At 34.1% G+C, this 19,112-nt stretch overlaps 3 protein-coding genes across 3 annotated transcripts; 1 reads left to right on the top strand and 2 right to left on the bottom strand.

The window, feature by feature from the left end:
• The first annotated feature begins 2,761 nt into the window (after positions 1-2,761).
• Positions 2,762-4,240, top strand: LOC142632841 (metalloendoproteinase 5-MMP-like). Its single transcript, XM_075807166.1, has 2 exons — positions 2,762-3,244; positions 3,884-4,240. Exons 1-2 carry the CDS (start codon positions 2,762-2,764, stop codon positions 4,238-4,240), a joined length of 840 nt encoding a protein of 279 aa, XP_075663281.1.
• Positions 4,241-7,981: 3,741 nt separating this feature from the next.
• LOC142630797 (ABC transporter A family member 7-like) lies at positions 7,982-11,968 on the bottom strand. Its single transcript, XM_075804849.1, has 9 exons — positions 11,739-11,968; positions 11,546-11,629; positions 10,973-11,295; positions 10,202-10,402; positions 9,916-10,016; positions 9,740-9,824; positions 9,218-9,346; positions 8,797-8,902; positions 7,982-8,219 (listed from the first exon to the last, which is right to left on the bottom strand). Exons 1-9 carry the CDS (start codon positions 11,764-11,766, stop codon positions 8,026-8,028), a joined length of 1,251 nt encoding a protein of 416 aa, XP_075660964.1. The 5' UTR covers positions 11,767-11,968; the 3' UTR covers positions 7,982-8,025.
• LOC142632840 (ABC transporter A family member 7-like) lies at positions 11,859-17,554 on the bottom strand. The gene is made up of 5 exons (XM_075807165.1): positions 17,368-17,554; positions 14,963-15,107; positions 13,216-13,337; positions 11,963-12,103; positions 11,859-11,864 (listed from the first exon to the last, which is right to left on the bottom strand). The coding sequence occupies exons 1-5, from the start codon at positions 17,383-17,385 to the stop codon at positions 11,859-11,861; spliced, it is 432 nt and encodes a 143-aa protein (XP_075663280.1). The 5' UTR covers positions 17,386-17,554.
• Between the last annotated feature and the right edge of the window lie 1,558 nt (positions 17,555-19,112).

The following is a 19,112-nucleotide window of genomic DNA, read 5'->3' as shown; positions in this document are numbered from 1 at the left end:
CTCTCACTAAATTTTAGCATTCCAAAAATTTTCTTTACGTATTTTGAGTTTTAAAGTGTAGAAATTCTTAGAAAGTTGGAATAATGATATAAGGTGTTTTATTTGTTATCTAAAGAACGTTGATTTCTAGGTTTAAATTTTCAAAACTTATAATTTATCTAATGAAAAATTTAATGACACATGTCTTTTGTTATCCTTTTTTTTTATTTTAATTTTCTTAACAAAATCCAGTTGTTTATTGTTGGAAGACGATGATATTCGTTATCATTCTTAGAAGTTTTTAGAGAGTAGATATATTGTCTTTAGCAAGTAGATACTAAAAACTATAATAGTAAAATAAATATTTGTATATTAAATATCTACTCTAACTTTGTGGTTGATTAAAATTTTTATATTAATGAGATTAACTTTTTACGACATCATTAACAAAATTCTTAAAATTAATGTCTCTTTTGATTGGAAAATTATTAGGTACACCTGGAGTACCATAAATGCGTACTCCTTCCTCTCACATGAATGGTGAGTCCCACCATGAATTTAATTAGTGAGACTCACCATTCATGTGAGAGGAGAGAATACGCATTTATGGTACTCCAAGAGTACACAATAATTTTCCCTTTTGATTAATGTAAATCTCTATATACTTTAAAAATCAAATGATTTATATCTTTCATTTATGATACAAATAAAATATAGAATTGACCTTAATTACTACCTTTTTTCCACAGCAAGCACGTACCTTGCATGTGCTGCCCTAAGTAGTATATATAAAAAAGGCGAAAACATCATTTTGGTCCCTACATTTTAGGGTTACAATCAATTTAGTTCCTACATTTTAATGACAATCAATTGGTCCCCATTATTTTGAACTTGCAGCCAATTTAGTCCCTACTGTTAACTCATTAATGGAAAATACCTACGTGGCAAACTATGTGCATTGTTCGCACAATTGGAGCCTATGTAGCAACTAGAATAATAATAATAAAAATTTTATTAACTTCAAACAAATCCACGTCAGTAATTAATTTATCAATTTTTAAAAATAAAAATCAGATCTGAAACATGATGATTTTAAACTTAACCCAGAAAATCAATTTTCACAGATCTCAGTTCTTCAATCCTCGCCTATACACACCATCGTGTGGCTCAACCCTCTACAATTTCTCTTTCCTTCAATGGTTCCAATCTCTATATCCCATCTCCCTGTAGCTATCCACAGTCCAAAATCAATTATCTATAATCCACAACTAAATAAACCCCAAATCCAAAAATATTCAATCAAGTAATCAATCGAAAGGCGTGGAGAGAGAGAAACTAGCATATGCCCATTACCCACTAATCTTCTTCTCCACAATTACAGAAAACCAAAGCCTCAACGTTGAAATCTAAACTTATCCACTACTCTTTCTTTAAGACGTTGGACGGGTGGACTTGGATGATTCAAGGCATAGATCTAAAACCCAACACAACACTGCCAAACGAGCCTCCATATGCAATCCACTTCAATTTACACACACCTTCTTCTATTTATATAATAAAGTTTCAACTGGGTTGGTCGGCCTAGATTCCTAAAGTGAAGAGCTGAGATTTGTAAAAATTGATATGGGTTTGATTTTCTGGGCTCAGTTTAAGATTAGCGTGTTTCAGATTTGAATTCAATTATTAATTTTAGTTGCCACATAGACTCTAAATGTACCAACAATGTACACAATTTGCTATGTATGCATTTTCTGTTAGTAAATTAATGGTAAGGATTATATTGACTGTAAATTCAAAATAACATGTATCAAATTGACTGTTATCAAAATGTAGGGACCAAATTGACTGTGATCTTAAAATATAAGGACCAAAATAGTGTTTTCGCCAACAAAAAAAACCTTCATTTTTATAAATGTGTGTATTTCGATTCCTCTAAGATTAATTTTTTACCTTATTTAAAGGGCCTCACATTAAGCTCTAAATAATTATTAGGAGAAATTTAAGGATGCAATAAAAACACCTTAATACATGGAAAATAGTTTTCTCAAAAAAAAAAAAAATTACATGTAAAAAGAGGAGATAAATGTGATACATGCATGGCAAATTAGTACCTACCACCTATAGATGCAATGATTCCAAATGCACACAAACTGTGACTTTCTACGTGGTATTAAAGTCTACATGGATATTTAAGCAAATTAAGAACAAAAATTTATTTTGCCCATGCAAGCATTAAAGTCTTCACACGTCTATTTTCAGGTTAGATTTGGGGATGGTAATGGGAGGAAACGGATTTGAAATACATGAGCATGCAAGGCGGGTCGGGTCAGAATACATGCGTACTGTCAATAACACATGCATCTTGTTTCTTCATCAGACAAGGTCAATAGTCAAAGATTCAAAAAAAAAAAAAAACTTTATTTCCCAAAATAATTTTCAAATATTGCTATTTTATTAAGTGTTTTTTTTTAAAGTATAATACAACAAATATGGAAGTAATAAATATTGCAGCCGTGTGATATGTAATTTCAGATTTGATCCTTTCCATTAATTTCAAATTTTGAGCATGATGTGAATAAACATGCAAATATGATACGTACGTTTTTGCATTTTTTTGGAATGTCCCATAAAGATACGTCCTTGCATTATTTCAGAATTTCCTATAAATATTTTCAACATTAAATATCATGGAACTAAGATTACAAGCATATATATATATATATATATATATAGCAGTCATTTAATTTGTTTCACTTTATTCACGTAGAGGAAAAAAGTTTATATGCGTGTTTCTTGGACACAACTATTCCATAGCCATGGCCACTATCTCTCTCTTTTTATGTCAATTATACTTCTCCTTCTCGTAATACAGCCTAATAGAGGACACTCTTTCAAGTCCCTCCAACATCTTGAGGGAACTCACAAAGGCCAAACAGTGAAAGGACTGCATGAGATCAAACACTATCTCAGTGCATTCGGCTACTTAAAGTTAAACCACAGCATTGGATTAAGCAATGATCATGCTAGTGTAAAAGATAAGGATGAGTTCGATGAACATTTGGAACGTGCAATAAAATCTTTTCAAAAGAATTTTCATCTCAACGTTACGGGGAGGCTCGACTCCAGCACTCTCGATAATATGATGACTCCACGATGTGGAGTAACTGATGACAACATGAGTCCGAATTATGCATTTTTCGATGGAAAGCCAAAATGGAATAAGAACTATCTCAATTATACCTTTGATTCAAGTGTCACGCTAGAGGTACAAGAAAAGTTAAGACCTGCAGTGCAGAAGGGTTTCCTAGAATGGTTCCAATGGACAAAATTTACATTTGAAGAGGCACCACAAGGTTCCAAATCTGACATTGTGATAGGATATTATAGGGGTTGGCATGGAGATTGAAGGGGATAAAATTAAGAGACGGATATCTCCATTGAACTTGAAGGGACGGAGAGTATATTGACGAATCGACGCCATAGGTGACGTAAATAGGACGGTTGAAGTTACTAAATATCCGTCACACATGAATTAGTTACGGATTCTAGGTTGTATGTCACTTAATATGTTTAAGTCGGCTTTTGCTTTATCTCCACGCAAGCGTGTACACTTGAACTTCTTGCAACACACGTTTGAGAAGACTCCTATATGAAAAAGAACTCTAGGAGATACGCAAAATCCACGAGTTGCTCTCCTAGAAGGAAAGAACTTCTTGACCAAGGCATGAATTTCGGTCTTACGCCAATATAAATACCCCAGAAACCCTAGATATCAAGGTACGCACAATTGACTCAACTCTGGCACTTTAGGGTTGCGAAGAAATACTAACTTGACCTTCGGAGAGTTTTTGGCCGGCACCACACCGGTGCTCTCTGTTAAGGTTTCTTCGTTTTCTCTTTGCAGGTGTTGATTCGAGCTGGAGAGTGCTTGCAACTTACTGGTGATTTTTTCGGCATCATCAGAGATGATCAAGCATTTGATGGACCTGGTAATGTTTTAGCTCATGCTGCTCCACCAACTATAGGAAAAATGCACTTTGATGCCGATGAGAACTGGAGCATTGATAACCCAAATGGTGATCAACTTGACTTGGTATCGGTGGCCACACACGAAATCGGGCACATTCTTGGACTTCAACATAGTACAAACGTAGATGCTATTATGTATCCTTTTATGAACCGTGGAATGACAAAAAGAGAACTGACCGATGATGATATTGATGGGATAGCAGCTTTGTATGTCCCGGCTCGCAAAACATGAATGGGAAATCTCTATCCATTTTTTCTGTTCAATTTTTTATTCCACTAATCATAGTATGCTATTTAGTTGATTTTTTACTATCTTAAACTTTGGAAAAGAGGGTTAATGTTTGCTACTTACTTCAAGTGGGATTCTAAATAAGATGTTGTAAAGGTGTAACCGTGCGAGTGCTGAAATGAAAAGGACTAGCATAATAATATGTAAAGCCCAATGATGGTCTTATCTTTTTCTAGCACTATGACAGTGACATCTTTCTTAAAGAGTAAGTTTCTTTCCTAATAGATCGTCTTCTCTTCCGTCCATTTTATTTTCTAAAATTGGGTACGAAAGTTCAAATTAGAGATGGCCGTGAATTGGATATGGGTTGGGTATGCCAAACTTGATTCAATAATTTTACCTATGGATATCCAATTCACTTACCCGATTAGTATTCATACCTAATTGTTTTCTAGCTCTTTTATCCATGGATATCCAAACTCGACCTTAACTTTTTTCTCTTTTTTTTTCAGTGATGAATTTTAAACTGACAAAAGGGGCGGGTGGGGGGGGAGGGATTCTATATTGCCAATATTTTAATAGTTATATGCTAAATTATAGTGTTGGACTAAAGCCTCTATTTCCTTTTCCCTTGAATTAAGATTTGTTGCTTCCCTATGCACAACAATTTGTCATTCCCAAGCAATATCCAATAAACCTCTTATGTAGAGAAAATCATTCCAAGATGTTTTGATCTATTTAGATGGGATTTGTATGAAGAAAAATTAGCAAAAGAGGAATGCATAAAATTCTATATTTTTTAGATCTATAATTCATGTGAAATATGAAAACTCATGTGAAAAATCAACTCCTGCTAATATGAGCATGTTTTTCCTTATTAGCAAATTTTGCTCATCAAATTTTTATTTTTATTTTTATTTTTATCTTATACAAGATTGAAATTCTACTTTATCTTAATCTAAGTGTTTTTGTGTGTAAAACTTCCTCTTGAAGACTTAAACTCTGACCTTTGACCCTCACACCCCACAAGCACCCTTGATACGATGGTCACGCCACAAGTATAAGTAATTGTATGGTGTACGTGGGGAGCAAAAGTCAGGACTCAAGATTCAAGTCTCCAAGAGAGAGTTTCACACACATATACACTTAGATTAGACTAAAGAGTAAAATAAAAATTTTAAAAAAAAATTGATAATATATGGTAGTATAAATAACAATTTCCAAATTAAGGATTCCTTTGAAAACAAAATGTATAAAAGAAAATATTAATATACAGTTTATTGCGTTTGAAAATCATTTTAATGGTCATAATGCTATGAGAATCAATTGACAGTTAATAGTCTATATTGGTAACATGGCTAACGTTTATTTAATTAGTATTTGTCTTCTTCTCTTTTTTTTCTTTTTCTTTTTTTGAGAATCATATTTTGTCATTAACTGGCTTGTTCATAATGCTATGAAAAAAAAAAAGAAAGGAAAAAAAAACCTTGAACAGGTCACTATTGAGTATTCAGTATCTTTTATTAAATTAATCAATTCAGCCATTAGAGATTTCACAAAATCACGTTCATGGAATTTCCCCCTCTTTTTATATTAATTCCACTCCTTGTTATTGTTTGTTGCTCCTGAATTTAGTGGTGGAGTTACCTTAATAAATATTTTAATATATATATATATATATATATATATATATAAATATATATAACATCATATATAACTGCTCTTGTACAGGTTTTTTTTTAACCGGTCGGATTAATCAGGTAATACTCAAACCCAACCTAATTAACTTTATCCATAACCTCCCGGGTAATACTCTGAAGTTTTGGGTCAAGTTAGGTAGGGTACTCATTACCTATTAGATATGGGCATTCGTAATTTGAATCACCATAGAGTTCAGTAGAAAGTTTTAGTGAGCTATCATAGATTACAATTTTTTTTAAAATATTTTTTAATGAAGTGATATCCCAATGCCCCTAAAAACTCCATAGACCAACAGTATGATGGCTTGAATCTTGAACCTTATGGTTTACGTTGCAACCCAAACTAATGAACCACTACCCAAATACCCCGTGGTGTAGTCTATAAATTATATTTATATGACTTTAATCATCACATGATCATAAGGCACAGTGATTGTAATGTTTGTGGCTTTTCTATATTTTGCTTAGTCCTAGAATAGTGACCAAAATTATCTTCCAATTTTTTTTTGATAAGATGAACTCTTTTTTTATTTATAAGAATATAACAACTTTATTTAGAAGAAGATAAACTCATTACATCGTAAGCCAAAGATAACTCAATCATATACAGCGTTCTCTCTATCCAAGTTACAAAATTATCAATACCCTTAGCAAACTAGGCTAGGGTATGAGCTAGTCGGTTTCCCTATCGCTTCACATGTGACACTCTTACCGCTCTAAACACCTTCATTAGTTGCTGGATCCCCTCAATAACATTAGCAATAGTTACCGGCGGGGTTACGTAACCCAATACCACATCTGAGATTATGATGGAATCACCCTTAAACACCACTTCACGTATACCAACCTCCCAGGCAAAACGAGTACTCCTGCCGCCAAGGACATTGATAAGATAGAACCTTTTTAATTTGATTACTTATATCTCCTTATTTGTGTTTCTTTCTCTCATGTAGTTATTAGTATTTTTGCAAACACTCGAGTAGGTTTAATTGTTCCTCACAATTAGAAAATTTTATTATTTGCAAATTTGAAAGAAGCATAATAAACTTTGTAAGGACACAATTTGAGCCCGAACCCACAGTCAGAAGAAAATGGGTCTAAAAGGCTTTTTACAATAAAATTTGTAGAGAGTAGGCTTAAAATCTAGGTTCTAATGATGTTAGATAGCAATAATGATGGGCTTTGATCACAAAGATATACATAAGGAATTGTTTATATGAAAGAATCTTCTCCTCAGACACAAGCCAAGAATGATTTATATTACTTCTTCCTAATACAGATTACAATTATGGATAATGAGGTCTACAGTGTTTTTTCTCCCTTTCTTCCAATCTCCTCTCCTCAAGATCCCTTCTCCATTTTATATCCCCTCCGTCTCCTTTTCTTCATGCTCCACGTTAGGGTTAGATTGCTGGTTTAGATACTTGTCCCATCCACCTCTCTTAAAGTCTTTGGAGACAAGAGTCAGGTTAAACTTTGATGCTCAGGTCTCACTTCACCATTAATGGGGCTAGAATAGCAGTTGCAAAACATTCAATGCGGGGACGGTGGTAACAGCTTTATCTTAGATATTCCACCGCCCTTCTTATCTTCCATATTTACCATGGTTTCCCTTACCTATAGGATTTTCTAGAACATAGCTTGTGGATGTTAACCAGCCCTTCTCCTACCTCGACTATACATAGCCGAGGACATAATCTTCCTCGGACTCTCTTCTTGGACATACTTGCTCAGACATCATCTCTTTTTTATTTAGTATTGCTTTAGGAGTTAACATTCATACATCCTCGGATCATTCAGTATCCTCGAATTGGGCTTTTAGCCTAAAGAATACTTTTGGGCTACCCCACACATATTCCCGGGCCCAATGACCCTACAAGCTTATTTCATTTGGACTGATTTTGCATCACTTTATTTCATTTTCAATATTTCTAAAGGGGGAAAAAGTCCTACTTAACAAATTAACAATTTTATGTTGTCAGCATTTTTACTATTTTACTTAAAAACAATAAATGTTTATGTAACCATAATAGGAAAAAAGATAGAGATTTTAAAATTCTTAAAAAGCTCTAATCAATGTATTAGAAACTAAAGGAGATTTAAGGCTCTATACATTTCAAACAAGTCTTTTGAGCATGTATCACGAGTGATGCGCAGGTTTTTGTCCAGGCTTTCGTTAAAATAGTGCACCACCTCCTTAGGATTCCCGATGCACTGCAAACTTCCATTAATGAGAATCCCTACGCGATCACACAAGTTCTCTACCTCTTCTGTGGAATGACCTGGAACATGAAAACAAGCTTTATCAGTAAATTGATGAGAAAAATAAATGTTACTCTACTGTTATAAAATAAGACCAAGGGAAGAATCAAACCCATAACATAAGGCTAGAACTATAATATGCTACAAGGAAGATGAGAACAGATTAATTAAGAACTTAAGATAGCCTATAAAGCCTATAGGAACAAGTTACTATGAGGAATTGCACCCACTACACTGGAACTGAGAAAATTATAGAATAAGTTAGGAGTATTATAAATGTGTATCTAAACTCTCATCTCACATGAATTATGAACCCCACCATGCATTTAATTAATGAGACTTACTATTATGAGATCAACATTAACTTCAATTTCATTTAGGTATATTGTCATAAGGTCAACCATTTTTAAGCAAACAAAAACAGTTATGGGAATAACGGAACCCATAATTCTAGATTAAATGGTGCATTATGGAAAATTCTCTCTCTATTTTATGACAATGCATTTAGCTACTGTTTGGTAATGCAAAGACAAAACAAAACAAAACAAATATATATATATATATAGAGAGAGAGAGAGAGAGAGAGAGAGAGCTTACTGGTGAGAATGATTGTTCGGTCTTGCTTTACAAGCTTTACTACACTCCATAAATTACGTCTGGAAATTAGATCCAATCCAATGCTAAGCTCATCAATAAAAATAACCTTGCAAAATGCAAGCGAATTACACTATAAGCAGGGTTAATAATACTAATAAAATTCTTCCGTCTCATTTTAGGTGTTTCACTCTATTTTCCACTAATATAGTTTGCCATTTATTAATTTTTCTTCCCTCATAAAGTATCCAAAGTTTTTCATAAAAGAGAAAAAATACATAACATATTAGAATTGGTAGAATATAAAGACTAATACCCAAAGTGAGATAGAGGATTTTGTTTGTTTTTTAGGAAGAGATAGAGGATTTTGTCTTGACCCACTTCTTCAGATGTGTCTTACAAAGCAAAGTAGAACCAATTATACCTTGGGATCCCCAATGAGTGCAATGGCAACACTGAGCCTCCTCTTCATACCTTTACTATATTTACCAACTTGCTTGTAAGAAACTTTACCATAAGATAGGTTGGCAGTCTTCAAACATTTTTCCACTGCCTACAGAATGGGAATAGAAAAAGGAACTCAAAAACTGCAAATTTTGGTCAGAGTAGATCCAACAAGTGCAGTTAATGTAACATGGACCAAAACCAAAAGTTTGATTTGAAATCCTTTATCTTTCCATTGACAAGCTTACAGTTGGCTATTCTGCTATTTGTAAATTTTATAACCAGGACAATCCTTCACTACACCTTTATTACAACAAAACTAATTTGAGGGCAGTAATTTTTCAACTATACCACTAATGTCTTGTAATTTTTTTATAAAAAAAAAATGTATATAAGAGCATCAGAACTTTCAAACAACAAATTGTTCCCACAAGTTTCATTTTCTGCAAATGCTACCAGACTTTCACTAAAACAATCTCATAGTGATCATATATTGACTTACTTGTGTCAAGGGCCGACCTCTTAGCTTCCTAAGTCTGCCATAGAAGAGTAGGTGCTCCCTTCCGGTAAGAGTTTCCCAGAGCAAGCTAGTCAAACAAACAAAAGGCAATAAGAAAATATATTTAAATAGAAAAAGGAAACAAGAAATGCTTTGTTTACAACAGAATTAAAGCTTACTCATGCTGTAGGCATACACCCATGCTAGTATACATTTGAGTTCGTATATCAAGGCCATGAATAAAAGCTTTTCCAGAGGTTGGATTTGTGAGACCAGTCACCTGTTCAAAGTTACAAATAAACTCCTAATTCTTACAAAAAATATAAATAATATTCTACTTAGACAAGAAAAAAGGCTTAGACTAAAAGATTAGCACCGATGAATAAACTCTATGAATGAAACAATTGCTTGGATGTCAAAATTTGTTTACATTATTTGAAGACCCAGAAAGTACAGTATACATACCATATTAATAAAAGTAGTCTTGCCAGAATCATTAAGACCAATCATACCAAAGCACTCTCCTAGAGGAAAAGCAAGAGATAAATTTCTCACTGCAAGTTTCTCAGGGTTACCATTCTTTGCTGGATACACCTTTTTGAGGTTGTAACAGATGACAGCATTACTTTTATCTTGTTGGAGTAGCAATTGCTCAACCTTCTCCCTCTGGAATGGAGTTAAAAAGAAATCAAATTACAAAAAATTGTTGCATTTATGGATAATTGAGACACATGAGTAGAATCAAACTCATAATAAATTCAAGATAAACATCCAAAAATTTCACGACCTTATCACGATTCACAAGCAACATTGTTTCAATATATTGACTCCACTAAGAAACTTCTAATGTAGTTAATGCATATGACCCTAGTCATCTATTCCATATCATGAAGAGAAGAGAAACATCCAAAAACATATATAATTTTTTTAATTAAAAAAAAAACTACATATTTTGATAAATGACAGATTATTCAATTAGTATATAATTCAACTTAAAAATTACCAAATAAGTAAAATATTATGCCATCCCTTGCTAGTACACTAGATAAACAAGTAGCCCCCCTCTCACATGAATATCATAACAGATCACACTATGGATTTAATTACTAAATACTATTACGTGAGAGTAGGGAGTACGAATTTATAGATTAACTATTCAGTTTACATATTAACCTATCAAAACCAAGTCGATAAATGAAGAGACCGAGTATATAATCAGAAACTAGAAAATCTTACCTCATGCCTAACTTCGGGTTCCTCCATTTGGATTTGAACATTGGATTTTTCACTTTGAAAGCTTGGTTTCTTCCAATAATTTTGCAAGAAAGACCAAGGACTTTTTCCACATATTCTTGATTTTATTTGATCTATGTAATATGAAATGATAAAAACTGCAAACCACTCAACAAGCATAATAATTAAGACCTCTCTCATCCCCTTTGTGCTATTATTCAAATCCCTCCACTCTATACCACTGGTGTTTTGTATTTGAGCAAACTCCAATAAAAAACAGTATAAGGAGAATCCAGGATATAACTCCATCACAACAATCCAAAATTCTACAACAACAGAAAATAATCTCATAATAATAGATAGTGTTTATGTGAAGTATAAAGGAATAACATAAACAAATATTAAATACTGACAATTTAAGTTAGAATTTGGCGCACAACTTGTTGGACTTAAAGTTAGATGACTTGCTTAGATTAGATGTATATCCTAAACTTGGACAAGTGAAACCAAATTATATCCAACAAGCCTGGCAAATCCATGAAACTACAGTTGATTTTAATAATTTTTTTCACTTACTGGGGAATGATGTATTTTCAACTAGAATTTGGAAAAGAGAGTATCCTAAGAATCCAGTTCCAAATAGGCATATGTATGCCACAGCTGTAACCATCAGAATTCAAACATAACATGCACTTTAGTATACGTATCTTTAGGAGAAAGGTAAAATTAATACTCACTGTGAAAATGAAATACAACAACTAAATCCAACCTGTAACAGTCTGGACATTTGTAAACATTGCAGCAACTGGAAAGGCCACTGAAATTTGGAGGTTAATATGGATGAAATAAAATACAAATTGGACGCTGTAATCATTTAGAGTGAAGAATTTTAACCCTGCAGAGAAGTAAAATTCATTATAGCAACTTGAAGCAGATAAAAATCAGAAAAGAATGAACTAATTGTATAATACCAATGAGTGAGCCAAATATCACAAGACACATAATGTAAGCACAAAATATGGCAAGAAAATAAGCGTATGAAATTATCCAATATGGCTGGTCACGAAGCCCGTGCATCTTCATAGTGATTCGGAGTTTCTGTTCTTTCTCGTAAACCAGAGATGTCACCATGACCTACATCAAATTGCAAAATATTTAGATTAATCAAAGACCAATGATCTTGAGGCATATACAGCAGCATATGGACCATTGTCCCTAATAAGGGTTACCATGGTTACACACATTCTATCCAATTTGGAAGCTGGATTGATGATACGGATATGATATTGTAAGTATTAGTAATGATTCAACCCAAAAGCTTAAACAATTCTGAAAGGGTACATGCTTTCTACTTTCTGAAATAAAGGCAGAATCAAGATTCATGTCACTTATGCAGAAGTAAATGTTGCCAAAGCTGTGGAGGAATTGATACCGCTTAAAAAATCCTTATGATGGTTCAAAATAATTAACTAGAAGGACAATACAAAGGTAAAATTATGAATTTCTTAAAAATAAGGCTTTCAAAGAAATGTGTGCTTTAATTAAGGTATAACAAGAAAATTAGGATTTTTAAATAATTGTCTATGTATATATAGATATATAAATGTTTTTAACTACTAGACCGAAATGAAAGACTATACAGACTGTTAATAAAGACAATTCAAAAAATTCTAATACAAATGAAAGACTGCACAAACTTCTTATCACAAAAAAAGAACGCGGGGACAAACTTTCAAAGAATAGTTGTAGGATGACCCAAGTAAGAAGGGGCGGAGCAAGAACAAAAGCAAATTCCGACATCCACCGAGGGGTTTCAGGTTTAGGCATTTCTTTGACAAACTCAAATAGTATTTTTGTACCAGGCCCTCGCAAATACTTAAGGTAGGCATTAGTTACCTGCGAAAATATGGATTGTCACCTGATGCAGATGATTAGCAAATTTTAGAATATTCACAAGAAGACAGATATGATAGACTAATCTAGAGCATCTTGATTCTTAAGTTAACTTTCAGTACTCTTTTGTGGGACATAAAGATTGTGACCTAAGATGGGTGGTAGAATTTCCAAAATATTTTTGAATGGAACACATATGGTGATACAACCTTACAACCATTTCACAATTGTTTATGAATATACCGAGTGAAAATTTTCCATTACCAAGCCAAATAATTATAACACAATACATTAATCACCAGCGCCATATAATGAAAAACTCAATTAGTCTCTGGGTATGTATAGTTTCATACCAGATTCACTAAGCGTGGAACCCAACCTAGTTCAAAACGACCACCACTATTATTCCCATTGGATGAATTGTACCCTATGCTCACATTGAAATTACTCTCATTTGAGTTTAAGAGATCATATGCTGTGAGGAAAAAAAAAAGAAGAAAAAATTAGTCCATAAAATTATTACAATGACATCAAATTATTAAGTCAAACATAGATCCTGCAACTATCTCATTAATCTTCCCCTCTGAATTTCCCTTTAGGTACCCTTTATATAGCTCATCATTAACCTTAGAAGACCTATTGCGCCGCAAAGGTAAACCTTGTACACATCTGACCACTAGATTCAAGACAAAAAATAATAATTAAAAGAAAATAAGTATGTAAATGTAATGACAGAGAAAGATGAGAACATATCACAAAACAATAACCGCACAACTACAATCAGAATGCACACACAAAATGGTTCATCCAATTTGGCTCTTTAACATGTTTAACAATTATCCATATACATACATTACTCAATCCATCTGACATTATTGGTCTTCTATTCTAATTTGAGCTGACTCAAAATATGACTCTCTTTAAAAAGTCAATAGACACAATTTTAATAACTCAGCAATTTTTTATTATTTAATTTGACGTCTATTATTTCTCCACCCCCAAGAGTCACTCAACCGATTCCTCAGTCTTTCTCCCTTTTTCATATGCTTTATTTGAGCCCAAATTAAAAATGATTGTTTTGACATTTGAAAGACAAATAAAACAACATGCCCTTAAAAGGTAAGAATTCTAAACACGACCAAAGCATAAAACAGGAGTAAATTATAAGCTCTAATTTGATTGAAGTTTATGTCGATGAATACGATGTTAAAAAAAAAAAAAAAGGAGACATTCAAAGTTCAAGGCTGACAAATAATTCAACTAGCACAGTTTGACCAGAAAAACCTCAAACTGAACTAGCACAAGGTATACTGATCAGTTATGAGTCCATCAATAGAACATACAACTGATACAAGAGCTATAGACATAGGTCACTCACCAAATCATGCTATAGTTAATTTTGAATCTGGTCCAGCATATTTAGGCACAGACAAGGTATAGTTGCATAATGTACATGCCTGACATGAATTTTTTTTTTTTTTTTTTAAACCTGCTTAAGGAAGCTTGGTCTTACTTTCATAGTTTGATAATTACTGCATGGCAAATGGAGAGCAGCTTCTTATTTGCTCTTTCTTTTCAAATTCTGTCGAATTTTTACAATTGACTGTGTTAGAGATGTTATGACCCAAGAGACCGAAGACTCTTGTCGGCCCATATACTTGTAGAACAAGCAAATTAGGACACCATAATATCTCCAACAGATTGGTTGCATTTCCATGTTCTTAAATGTAAATGTTTACCATGTGAAAAGCAAAGTAAATGAAATCATTTGTTTATTAAAAAATGTATCTTCACTGCTGTAAATTAGACAAAAGGACTTCTATAAAGGCATGGATGCAAACACATGAAATATGATTGCCATTTACAGTAGGCATGAAATTTCTACAGAAACGATCTCAGAAACATAAATATAAGAAATATCTTTGCATCTTTTGTCATTTTATCTATTAAAAAAAACACACAAAAAAAAGAACATGTTCATATTGTGTCAAATGCATGTCTATTTTTTCATCCATGCAACATAGGCTTCACCTTATATTTTATTGGACAGGATTTAAGTATTTCTAAAGAAACCAAAAGTACTAAGCTAAAAACTTACACCTTTTTGCCCCTCAAAAAAGGAAACTTGAATGTGAACACGAGATGTAGAGTCTAAAAAGCATTGAGGTTGCACATAATATATGGGACGACGCGTAAAGAAAGCAAGGTCAAGATAGTTGGGATTTCCAGGCATTGTCTCTGTGCCCTGAAACATTTTGAGAGTTATATTAGCAGTAAAGTTAACATGATTTTCAAGGAACAAAATAAGCAAGCATTTACTAAAAGACAATGTTGTTAATGGTGATGAAGTAAAGGTGAAAGCAAAGGGAGATGAAAAAAAATTACCAGAAAAGTATCCATGACATCAGAAAAATTTACTGCTGAAGAACTTGGGAACATATACAAAACTTAGATACAGTACCTTACATACAGTACTTTAGGTACCCTTTTTAAAATTCAGCCATCTGTCTTATTAAAATAATTTAGCTAACGGTGTTAATACCCTCCCTCTAATTCTGTTAACTATATCCCTCCATCATCTCACTCTCATCTCAAACTTGAAGATCTCTCCACCACCGGATCTCCATGGCTGCTGTCAAGGGCGGCCACAGCCGGCCACCGTTAGCCACTCTCATGGTCTCTTTTGGGTTTTCTCTTCTCGCTGAAGTCTAGCCTAGGCCCCCAAGGCTAAAAGCCTGAAACCCATGAGCTCTGCAACCATCGGAAGCACACCAGTATGCGGTGGCCGCCGATCGTCCTCCTCCTCCTCCTCTCTTTCTTTGTTTGTTCTTTAGTTTTCCTTTAATTTATCTTTTCTCCTCTCCTCGTTTGATTTTATGTGGGTTTGGGGGTTGGGTTTGTTTTGGTTGTTAGGACATGATGGTTTTGGTTGGATTCCAAACATGGGGTTTTTGGGTATGGTCGTTCATAGATCTATGATTACATGAAATTGTTTATTGTCCGTTCAAGTTCTCTGCTTCTCTAACTATGTCCCTAGCCGTAGACAAGAAGCAAAAATCCTTTAGTTGACAACGCAATGCCTGGATAGCTTTTTCCTTTTTGTCTTGTTGTTTTGTTTGGGCAAGAACAGTTTGCAACTCTGCTGCACATTCTGCAGCAAAGTTTGCTCTTACTACCAAAGGCTCTTGTTTTTTTAATTCGGCCAATCTTCCTCCCTGGCTAGCTGAAGTTTGTATGGAAGTTGGCCCATCTTGTATTTTGTTTTTAGCTTAATATATTGAAGTTTATCAAATTTAAAAATAAAAAAAAAGGTCAGCCTTTTCGTTCTTCTAAAATCTTGATTTCTTTAAAAATTTAGAAGTCTGAGAGATGGAAAAGCTAAAGAGGTTGGGTTTTGCTCATGGGTTCTCTAACATCTTGAGAAACTGAAAACAAAATTGAAAAGAAAGAGACAGATAAACGGACTCTGTTAGCACTGTTAATTGAGTTATTTAGTTTGACAGGTGGCTGAATTTTAGAAGGGGTACCTAAGGTACTGCATCTAAGGAACTGTATCTAAGTTTTGCCCTTCTTTTCATATAGTTTAAATTAATGAGAGTATTTCTCTCCAAAAAAAAATTAAGGAGAGTAATTTTGGAAACTTATAGCTTTTTATACAACAAAGAAAACAATAAATGATGTTCCCTTAAAAAGTTGGATTTTTGAAACATGACAAATATAAAGTTGGGTTTTTGAAATAGGACAAACAAATTGGGATATAGAGAGTATTAATCCCAACAATGTTTATATATATATATAAACATCAACTCAATAATACATTAGATTGATATTAGAACTTTTTCTCAAAGTTCACATTAACAAGTTTGTTTGTTTCCCTGAGCAATAGTGGATATACTAACAGTTGGACAAGCGACTAAGACGAGAAAAAAAGAAAAAAAAAAAAAAAAAGAAAAAAAAAAAAAAGAGTAATAGGTTAGACTAAAAAGTTACCAAGTTTCAAGCTTCCAAAACCAAATTATTAGACAATTAACAAAGAATTCTATGGTAACTGTAAAGGAATAGCAAAAGAATACTAATAATTAAATTTAATTACAGAGGAATTGCAACCCAAAAAATAATAATAATAGTAAAAACTAGTCGCTAACCCGTGCGATGCACAAGAAAACTATTGAGTATGACTTATTATTTAATATGAATATTTTTAAAATATAACTTTTGTAACCCCTTAGATTACACATTTAAGATTCCAATTTTAAAAATTCGATATGAAACATTAAATAACTAATGTTCTTTTTCTTTTAGCATTAACGTTTTCTTGGAAAATATCAATCAAACAAAAAATTAAATAAAGATTAGTATTCACTAATCCAATAAATGTTGCGATGTTAAATAGTTGTCTAATTTCAACTATTGGCTCCAATGTAAAATAAAGCAAGTAATTAAACATTTCATATGAAAAATTGTCAAAAATTTACACATAAAATTGTTAAAAATGAGAGACATACAGATGCTCCATGGACCATAGTACATGCTTTGTAATTTCAGTCCATTGTTGATTTCTGGTCTCCACGCATTGCAGTGAAAAGTTCTGCATCATTTGCTTTACTCAAGCATAAATTCGATTGCTCCCTTGAGAGATAAAAGAGTGAACCTCTCCTGAAGTGCAGCCCATAGTCTGAAGCTCTCCCAAATCTAACAGATTGTATAACATGCCGAAAAGATAACCAAGAATAGATTACTATAGAAACAACGTAAAGAATATGTGTATTAGTATAAAGAGAAAGCAACTATTCCATTGCAATTACCATCATTAACTTCTTCAACATATTTTTATACCTTTAAATTAAAAGCAACAAAATTAAATGAAACCTTGATTATATAAGGGAGTCAAGTCTATCATTAACACGTATTCGTCATGTGTAACATTGGAACTATCAGATGACATATTCATTTACTTTTCTTTGTGTGATGGCAGAGCATATTTGGATAGCTAATTCATAGCATAAAATTTGAGTGATGAGATCTAAGTTGAAGGTAAGGAAACATGTCTATGCAATAACAGGCAACATCTGAATTTAAATTAAACTATAATTATTACATGCGCAACTTGTCCAAGTAACAGACAAACAATTAGAATCGGCGGCGACTGCTTGGCAGTCCCGCCGGGAGCAATGAGTGCCTTAGCTTGGAACTGTCGGGGGCTTGGGAACCCCTGTACAGTTACCCAACTCCAGAAAGTTGTGCTGGAGGAAGATCCCAGCTTAGTTTTCTTAATGGAAACTAAGTTCAACGTGGAGGAAATGGCTCGTATAAAAAGAAAGTTGGAAAGGCAGCAGGGTTTGGTTGTGCCGTGTGTCAACCGTGGGGGTGGCCTAGCCCTGTTGTGGAAATCGTCCCTGAAGGTAGATATTCAAACTTACTCTCCCCGTCATGTTGATGCTGTTATCACTGAAGCTGAAGGTTCCCCGCAATGGAGATTCACTGGTTTTTATGGGGAACCGGTGACAGGGAAGAGAGGGGAATCTTGGAGATTACTAGAACATCTGAGTGGCTGCCTAAATTTGCCATGGGTGGTAATGGGAGATTTTAATGAGATTATGTTCGCTGGCGAGAAGCTGGGAGGTAACCCGAGACCAGAGGGGCAGATGCATCAGTTCCGTGAGGTGTTGAACAAGTGCCACCTCCGTGACCTTGGTTATATAGGCTCTGACTTTACATGGAGTAGAAGATGGGGGTCACAGGGTTGGATTAGAGAGCGTCTTGACAGAGCTTTCGTCTCAACCAGCTGGGTTTCAGTTTTCCCTCAACTGAGGCTTCACCATGTTGCGGCCTCTACATCGGACCATTGCATGCTTCTACTCAAATGCCCTCAGACCAGTTGGAGGAGGAAACGCAAACCAAAGCTATTCAGGTTTGAATCTATGTGGTTGAGAGATAATCAATGTGATGACCTGGTCATTGAGACATGGGAACATGCGGAGTGCATGGGGGGGCCGTACCCCCTTGATACATGCCTGAGTGAGTGTAGGGCTGCACTCACTCACTGGAATAAATCGACTTTTGGCCATGTAGGGAGGAAGATCTCCACGCTGAGGAAAAAACTACAAGTATTAGAGAATATTGGTGGCCCTGGGGTAGACATGGAGGAAGTTCATGAGACAAAGTTGGAGCTGAACAAAATGCTGTTGATCGAGGAGGAAATGTGGAACCAACGGTCCAGGAACTGCTGGTTGAAGGCGGGAGATAAGAA

Source organism: Castanea sativa, chromosome 4 (assembly GCF_040712315.1).
Source record: "Castanea sativa cultivar Marrone di Chiusa Pesio chromosome 4, ASM4071231v1".
Lineage (NCBI taxonomy): Eukaryota > Viridiplantae > Streptophyta > Magnoliopsida > Fagales > Fagaceae > Castanea > Castanea sativa.
The sequence above is the reverse complement of the archived record's forward strand: the minus strand, read 5'-3'. Positions and strand labels throughout refer to the sequence as shown.